The sequence below is a fragment of the Actinia tenebrosa genome, unplaced genomic scaffold, assembly GCF_029948245.1.
Source record: "Actinia tenebrosa isolate PJP-AT-01 unplaced genomic scaffold, QUT_ActTen_1.0 PGA_scaffold12__29_contigs__length_12842862, whole genome shotgun sequence".
Lineage (NCBI taxonomy): Eukaryota > Metazoa > Cnidaria > Anthozoa > Actiniaria > Actiniidae > Actinia > Actinia tenebrosa.
Genome location: NW_028292572.1, coordinates 8,595,802 through 8,604,933, shown reverse-complemented (window position 1 = coordinate 8,604,933; position 9,132 = coordinate 8,595,802). Strand labels below are relative to the sequence as shown.

Genomic DNA, 9,132 nt, shown 5'->3' with positions numbered 1-9,132 from the left:
ACTTGAACACTCACGGGATCGGTTGAAAAAGAAAGGCCATTTCCTATATATAGCTAGCTGTTATAAACCATACACAGGAACCTTGTTTGGGCTACCTGTGGTGTATTGGACCAGGAACATCGGCCTGCACCAGTCTCCCTGATTTTGAACATGGCGGCCGCTATGCAAAAGTTTCCTTGGCTGGAAACGTTAAAAAATGCTCGAAAAACAAACCTTGTGCAAGATGGTAAGCTTTAATTCTCTTTGCTCTTATCTCATTTCTACCGTCAGAATTAGAAAACACTAAATTATGCGCATATGCTAGCATTTTAGGTTCTTAAAATGTCCTTTGACACTCTTGTCTTCTTTTATTATAAACTTCGCAACTCCAACAAGAGTTTTCATTTATTTACTTATTGTTATTGCCATTGAATAATTTAACTACGAAGCTAATTCAATTTAATACAGAACAAAGTTTTGGTCTTTCATTAAAGTGTATTAGAAAATTTCAAAAGCAAACGACATTATAGCTGGTTTTGTTCTATTTTCTGAGCTAAATCGCTTTAATCTTTTTCTTAGCCTAAAAACTCTTGAAAATATTCACGCTTTGTAAAGAAAAATTCCTATAAATAAGAATGTATATCAGAAAAATGTTACACAATTCAAAGACATTTCCTAAAGATGTGTTATGATTAAATTTTAATCTTAATTCCTTATTTTAATTTAATTAATTAATTAATTTTTTTTTTTTTGAAACAGGGAAAAGAAAGGTACACTACACTTTTCCAGACCACACAGAAATGGTAGAAGAATATGCCCTATCATCTGGGGATCTCATTGGTGAGTAAAGCTGTGAAGGAAACAAAATTTCCTAGCTACAAATGTAGTTTATAAAGGACAAGTTATCGGTTGCCATGGTAGCCAAGGTAAAAGTTTTGTTTTTTATGCTGAGCATATTTTTTGTCTATTTAAGAATTTTTCTAAATTATTCATTCGCATTAGCATTATAGTACTAAAGGAGAACTATCGAGAATATCTCCTAAGATCAAATTGGAATTTAGGAATAATATATCTTAGCATGGGATTGAGTAAAATCAGCAATTAATTTGACATGTCTAAAACATTTTCTATGATTACCCAAGTTGCTAAGTTATGGATCTAGTTTTAAAACTTGTAAAGCACAAGTGGAATTAATTAATTAATTTTTATTAGTTTCACAAGGTATCCTCTATCATCAGCCAATCTTGTCTAATAAAACTTTTAAGCTTTGATGTTCAATTTATTTTTGTGAAACATTTTAAAATGAAGAAATAGAAAACACGCGCGCGTTCTGTGTGCTGTCATAAAGCACGCGGGGGTTGGCAGAACACGATAGAAGTGTTAGGAGAAGCACAATGCGTAGCAGAGTGCTTCTGAACACTTCTTGAGTGTTCTGCCAATCCCCAAGTGCTTTATGACTGCACACAGCACAGCAAGCAAGTTTTTGATTTCTTTCATAAAATACAAATTACAATAATAGGTAGGAATGACGCAACGAAAAGTGCGCACGCTTGCAATGTGCTCTCATAAAGCACACGCTCCAAACCAATCAGAACACGACATTCATAACAGTTATTTTATAAAAAGTTTTAGCCATTTTATTATAAAGATAATAATTTGAAGAAGGATGAATTTGTATTTTTATGGATGTCATAATTTTTTTTATTTTACAGTAAGAAAATTTAAAAAGAGAAGTACACTAGGAAAGGAAGGAAAATGGGAGTATGAAGTTGGTGAAGATCTGCGACCAATGAATGCTGACTCCGAACATATTATGGAAAGTGTAACAAATGTAAGAGGATTAAATTATTTCATAACCCTTAATGTTTAGACCAAATTGACTGTATAAAAGAATGTAAATTTAATAAGTCAGATGCATACATTTTCTATTAGATTTTAAGACACACTGCTAATGTGGCCACTTTGGCCTGTCCCTTTAGTAGCCGTATTAACCAGGTTGTCCATATTACTTATATGAATCAATCTTTTGATACGTTGCAGCCAATAGCAACACGAAAAGATACAACCAAAGCCTTTCAGTGGAGAATAAGAAACCTGCCCTATCCTTTAGATGTGTATAACATCACCATTAATGAGGAGAAGACGGCAGTTGTCGTGAGAACTACAAATAAAAAGTGAGTGTAAGACTGAATTTTTTTTCGGTGTCATCCCTGTGATAAGAAGTAAAGCAAAATACCTTTCTCCAACTCACTTGAGTGACCACAAAATGATGCTTCCAAGTGGAGTTTCAACTTGATAAAATATAATAAAGTATGAACACATGAAGTCCCAATTCCTCTTAGAACCTTGTGAGCCATTTGTTCATGGTCATGCAAGTAAATTCATGAAGGGTCTATTGCAATTTGAATTATTTTTCTAGGTATTATAAGAAGTTCAGCATTCCAGATATGGAGCGTGCCAAACTACCACTTGAACAAAAGTCCTTGAGCTTTGCTCATGCAAATAATACCCTTATCATAACTGTAAGTATTTCTTGGGGATAAACTTAAAGGCCTTGTTGCATGAGGCAATTTTGCTTCCAACTTTTAATGCTGTTGTGCAGCAAGTTGCAGAAGAGAATGCACATATGACACCCTCTCTCTGGATCTTGCAATGCTATGTTGCAAGTTGCAGAAGCAGTTGAATGAGCTTTTAAGTTTCACAATGTTGTGAAACTACTAAGCTGCAATCACAGTTACAAATGACCAATTAGAGCTCAGCTCTTCCATATCCCTACTGAGATATCCAATTTATTTGCAGACCAAGAAAGCCTTGCATTGCAAGTTGCAAAGAGAGTTGCGTGCATCTGACGTCTCACCTGCAACTAAATGCAATGCTCTGCTTTCATCCGCATTGCATTGCAAGTTACAAGAAAAATATTGCCTCATGTAACAGGGCCTTTAAAATTCTGCTGGCAAAGGTCTCGATAAAAAACTGTTTATATTCCTCATTCATAATTTTCATGAATTTCACTTCATTGTGTGTTGTTTTTTTTTTTTTTTTTTTTTTTTTGGAATAAATTTCAGTATCAAAAGCCACCATTAATACTGGAACAAGAAAAACTTATACGACAAGAACTGGCAAAAAACAAAACTGGTGATGGTGATCTTGAATGTAAACCAAGTTAGAACAAGACACAAGTAACCTCTGTTTTGTAGATTATTTATGCTAATTTTTCTTAAGATTAGGAGTAACAGTTTTATTTACAATTTACAAAGTATGGTATCACTGTATTCTCTGGGTTCCCTGTGGTGAGTGATAACACAGGTAACCCAAGAACGAAACCCAAGAGAAATAATTTATTTGTTTTCACTTCATTGGTTAATCATCAGAGCTAATCATGAATGAGTTATCGCTTGTTTGTGATTAAAAAGGAACAGTTAACATGAAAAATGCAACCATGCTGGAGGACAACCTAAAGAAATAAAAGATCCTGTACATCATTCAGCGTAACCAGCACCATATATACATCCTCGGTTATCTGTATGTTTTATCCTTCTCAATCTCAAAACTATTTCGTTACATAGAGAACTTGATAGTAACCACGGAAACGGCAGCCATATTGGATGACAGCCTAATCATTTATTACAGACATCAGCTTGTTTTCTTCCACTTATGATTTCAAAATTGGTTTGTTTCTAAAACACTAGACTTGAGAGTTAACATGGAAAGGCCAGTCGTATTGGATGACAGCCTAAGAATATACAGTCATTTATTGCAACCTTCCTCAGTTACCTGTTTGATTTCTTCCTTTGTATCAGACACTAGGCTTGTCAGTTACAATGGAAAGGGCAGTGGCATATTGTATGACAGCCTAAAAATATCATTTATTACAACCTATTACTTACTTCCTCAGATACCTGTTTGCTTCCTTCCTCTTTTAATTTCGTTTGTTTCCCAGACAACTTGACGGTGTCATAGAAATGCTATAAAAGTTTGAAGTGTTTGTATTGTCAATGTAAACATCGTCTGGTTCTTTGAACGTATGTTTCTTTACCTGTTTCATTATCATAATGCATATTTGAGTATGGAGTCCTTAGTAATTATTAGTAGTCAAACGTATTTCAAGGCCTGTTTTGTCTTACGCTTTTTCTTTTTTAACGAGCTTGGAAATTGTAAGAGTGTTTTCAAAACCTTCTTTTTAACTGGAGCCAAAGCGATTGGCGAGTCTTTAAATATTGTTCAAATTTCTACTTACAAGGGATTGTCAGAAGATTGCGTGGTCTTATATTCTCGTAGCCATATGGACGCCAAGACATTAGAAGTGTGTTTTTCTTAAGTGATTCTAGAGTTGCGTGTGGGCGAATACTCCTTTGATTATATTAAAGATGTGTAAAATGTATCCACAATACAAATACAGGATGAATACCATTTTTAGTTTATTTAACTTAACAACATTTACAGCCTATCTCAATCACACGCGCCGCTCTCAGATTGTTTCTGTCGCGAAGAAGAAGCTTTTGGTGGACGTCAATCAAGGCGTTTCCATGACATTCCATAGGCACGTGCCCTCATAGCTTTGTGCGGTTTTCCGACAACAGGACAATGTTATGTAAACGCCTTGTGATTGACGTTCACCAAAACCTTCTCCCGACAGAAACAATCGCTAGGGGGCGCGTGTGATTAAGAATGGCTGTAAAGCTATAGATAAGTTTTTCAAAGCTCATGGTATGAGTGTGCATTCTATTGGTGATTAGTGAATTTATTCAGTCAAGCAGTCAGTCAGCAGTCAATCAGTCAGTCATCATCTCTCTCTCACTTTAGTTTTTCCGCGATAACAATTAGATTTTTAGATAAAACGTATCAAAATGTATCAGCGTTTATTCCTTTTTACCAAATTTCTGCGTTCCTATTGGTCAGCGCTTTGGGGCGTTTCCACTCCTGCGACTCTCCCTCTTTGACGCTTTTCACTTCTTGGTGCACTGAACAGCACGCAGGCTCAAGAAACGATCGTTTTCCTTATTAGGTAAAAGTCGTTCCCCTCCCAACAGTAACCGCTGTCATTCGTCGATTATCTAAATACGGGCTCAGTCTTGCACTATTAATTTCTGCCTCTTCCTTTGACCCGATAGAAGACACAACGACTCTACGGTCCTCAAGCGGGGAATTTATTGGCGAGGGTCTTAGAACGTTAGCAGGTGGGGAATTTGTTCTGCTTCTTAAATTCATTGTCGTAGCGTTGATACGAAATACTTCTGTCTTGTTCTGGTCGGGGTAAAACAAGATTATCCGTACTTTAGGGAAGTATATTATACAGAGAACTCCGTATGCGGGCCCCAACACGGCTAGACAATTCACGAACGTTCTGTTACTTCCGGTAGAGCTGTAAAACGCGGGTAAAAGGCCTGATAGAAAAACACAAAACGAGAACATTGCGAATCCGATGAACTTTGCTTCGTTGAAGTTCTCCGGTAGCGTTCTCGCTCTGTACGCGAAATACGTACAAACTAGAGCAAGACCTAGGATATAGATCAAAACGATGACTAAGAGAGTATCGTCACTTGTGCTGCAACTGATGATTCTGCTGTTTTCGCTGTAGTTCAAGACTATTACCGAAGGTGGTCGAAACAGATACCAAAACGAACAGGTTACCACTGGGATGAATGTCAGCGCTACAGAAGTCATGATCTGCATTTTATTGGTCAGTAGGTGACTGCGTGAAGATATCCTGTTCTTGGCGCGGAATATGCGCAGTAGTCGATCAGTCTTTAGAAGGGTGATTGACGTGCTAATAGTGAATAGGATTGCGAAGTATAGGGGTCGAACTCCACACACTATTCTATTTGGTTTGCCGATCAGTACTAAAGGATATGTAAATATTAAGAACATCACTGCGAGGTGAATCAGGGAAAGCTCTCTATTCGACGCTTTCACAAGAGCAGTTTCTCTGTGCTTCACAAAAATGGCTAATATTGTTAACGTAAGGAGACCTCCAAATATTGAGACCATCGATACGCAAAGCGCTTGGCCGCTTGACCAATCCATGTACACTTCCGTCATCTTAACACAGCGCGTACGATTAACATTAGACTCGTATCCCTCGGGACATCTGGTACAGGGGCCTTGCCCGCGGGATTCCTTCGCGTACCCACCAGGACATTCAACACATGTCCAGCAACATGTAACGCTCCCATTCACAGAGTATTTCCCTGGAGAACACAGATCATTACATTGAGATGTAGGGATTTCTTTCTCCCATCCATTCCATAGATATTGCGTTTCTCCTTTGAATTCAAGACTTCCGTTCACTCCATCCCAAAAACCAATCTCCTTGAATACCATACTTGATGGATTCGCCTCTTCTGGCTGTAGAATCTTAATCGCATAGGACCCGAACTTCAGATCACCATTTTTATCAAACGAGACCTCGGTACCTGATCGACCCATGAAAGAAACATTCTTCATATATTCCAGAAGATCAATAGTTCTTATCGTAGGAGAAGTGCTAGGACATTTGCCTTCAGACAGTAGCATTCCTTCCCCTTCTTTGCATTTCAACATAGATTCAATAGCATGTACAACCGCATTCACAGCATCCATGACGTTGGTGTATTTGTTTCTAGGTAATACAGAAGCAGTTGGTTTGCCTTTGTCTTTGTCTTTAGGACAAACAATAGTCGCATTATCACCTGTGTTTGACTTATACACATAGTACTCTTTGCTACTGACAAACTGCAAGTTATTTTTGGCATTAAATAAACTTGTATTCCCACCTTCGGCATTAATTATTTCGCAATTGAATTCGTTATTCCAAAATTCGGCAAACCACGGATTTCGCCTAGAGTTTCCTGGATCTAATTTCGCTAGATGCGCCTCAAAACCAGAGTGCTTAGTCAATCTTGGAACCATTCCTATCATTCCACCAACGGTCTTTGGGTTTAACTTGTATAATAAATACGAATCGCCCCAAGTTTCGGTGCCGATCCAAGTTTTCCCGCTCAAGCCGAGTTTTGTGGCTTGTTCTAAGAAGCCGATAGCAATGGGACGCTGACACCAAAGTACGATCACTTTTGCGCGTGTATGAGCCTTGAGCGAAGTGATAATTCGAGTTAATTCTTGTTTCTTTAGATTAGGATGAAAGACCGATTCAACCGCCATGCAAATACTGCGCTTTTTTAGCTCTACTTTCAAAGCATCCATTCCCGCTCTCCCGTACTCGCTATCAGACGCAACAACAGATACATAAGTCCAACCAAACTTAAGCAACAGGTCGGCGATGGCCTTTGCTTGGTACGTATCCGAAGGAATCGTCCTCAAAAAAGACCTATAAATATCCTTGTTGCTTAAGAAGACACTTGTAGATGAGTAGCTTATCTGTGGAATGTTAGCAATCCCAAAAATATGAGCGAGTTGCGTCGAAATCGGACTCGCAGCTCCGCCTATGACCGCCACATGCGATGATCGTGATACGCATTTACACTGACTAGAAGACGAATTCTCCTGAGATTCATTACGATCTGCTTCCAATATAAAATCAAGTGCTGCCCCAAGAGCATTGCTCACGTCGTTGCAAGAGTCCCTGATATCAAAACCAAGTTCATGTTTGGGTATCAAAGTGGTATCATTGTTGATCTCGTCTATCGCGTACAACATCGCTTCAGTCCACGTCAACGCGTAATTGTTCAAAACCAAAGTCCTTTGGTTTTCTTCCGTCTTGTAAACATGGACGGGGAATAATCCCCCTAGAGTGAGATCTGCTCTTTGCTTTTGAAGCTTGGGTGGATTGTTACATGTGTACGGGTGGTTTTGTTGAGAACCGACTAGCACGGCCAAGGTCGTCAACAAAATTAAGAATGTAACAATAAAATCCATCCTTCGTAATTGGCCTTGCCTTTGCGATAATCTTTCAGTCGTAGTAAGCCGCATAAGAACTTCATGTCCCGCAAGCCACCAAGCGATTCCCGCAACGGCAAGCCATTCTATCCGATCCGAACCTGAACATTTATGCCAATCACCAAAAATGAAAAACGAGATTCATACAATAAATAAACATTGACGGCTTTTTTGGGCCAAACAATGACAGCTGATAATTTGAATTTCTGCGCACTTCAAGACGCATTGACAGGACTCAATCAATACTGAGGACAGAATAGAAACCTCATCCCTAGTTTATAACTGGAAGTTACTATCGGTTCCCGCCAAGCAAGGCTCACTAGAGTTCGTTCGTTATCAGAAAACGCCACAGTAAACTTTGGTTTAACTTTACCATGAATTTTCCTGTTGCCAAGAGAAATAGTATGACTCGTACATATGTACATATACATATGTACATATGTACGAGTGGCGTTGACCACACGTCTAAATTTCGCATTGGAATTGCAAATAGAAATAGAAATCACGGGGAAAATAGAACGTTCAAAGGAATTGTTTTTATTTTAGAATAAGATGGCGAGGAAGCTATCACACAAGCCCTGCGCTCCCGAGGCCATTATTTGAAGCGAGGCAATAAAATTTCAGAAGCCTCTAAAGCCTGTTTCCTTACATTTATTCGCAGAATTGTAATTTCTAAAAATACATTTAGCTTTACTTGTTCAGACGAATCGATATTGCGTGGCTATCGTCTGAATATTCTTGACAGATAAAAAAACGAAATGTTTGGAAAAATCTCAAGCTTTCTGCCCCCGCGATGAATAATAGATAGCATAATAAATGTCGCTAAAAAGACAGTTTTTTGATCGTTTGTTGGCGAGAAGTAGATGAACAATGAAGCGTTCATGTTTGATACGGAAGTTCGGAAACCGAGCGGCTAGGAAAGTTTAATTTTGATAGCATTAGATAATTCGCTTCGCTTTCAGTGCGAATATATTAAATGCTTGACGGATATCTACCTATAATTTTCATTTAACAAAACTCAAAAGACTGCATGATTTTTAATAATATAAAAATGCAATCTTAAATAGACAGATATAGCCGTTTATTAAAGACTAGAACCAAAAAGTAGAAGACAAAAATAAAATCAAAGATAAAGCAGAAAAATAACTTTAAGGGCTACTCATTTGAGACTGAAAATAAATTAAATTATTCCTGGCTTTGAAAGAATTGTATTATGTAACTATCAAAAATTATATGATCGTACATTATCTTTTCAAAAAGAAAGCGTATTATCAAAAAACA

At 37.8% G+C, this 9,132-nt stretch overlaps 2 protein-coding genes across 2 annotated transcripts; one reads left to right on the top strand and one right to left on the bottom strand.

Annotated features, from left to right (window-relative positions):
- The first annotated feature begins 126 nt into the window (after positions 1 to 126).
- On the top strand, positions 127 to 4,377 carry LOC116289997 (protein DPCD). The gene is made up of 6 exons (XM_031696998.2): positions 127 to 226; positions 739 to 819; positions 1,692 to 1,810; positions 2,020 to 2,153; positions 2,399 to 2,501; positions 3,045 to 4,377. The coding sequence occupies exons 1-6, from the start codon at positions 151 to 153 to the stop codon at positions 3,144 to 3,146; spliced, it is 615 nt and encodes a 204-aa protein (XP_031552858.1). The 5' UTR covers positions 127 to 150; the 3' UTR covers positions 3,147 to 4,377.
- A 3-nt stretch (positions 4,378 to 4,380) lies between these two features.
- LOC116289906 (extracellular calcium-sensing receptor-like) lies at positions 4,381 to 8,213 on the bottom strand. The gene has a single exon (XM_031696887.2). It carries the CDS (start codon positions 7,882 to 7,884, stop codon positions 4,981 to 4,983), a length of 2,904 nt encoding a protein of 967 aa, XP_031552747.1. The 5' UTR covers positions 7,885 to 8,213; the 3' UTR covers positions 4,381 to 4,980.
- Between the last annotated feature and the right edge of the window lie 919 nt (positions 8,214 to 9,132).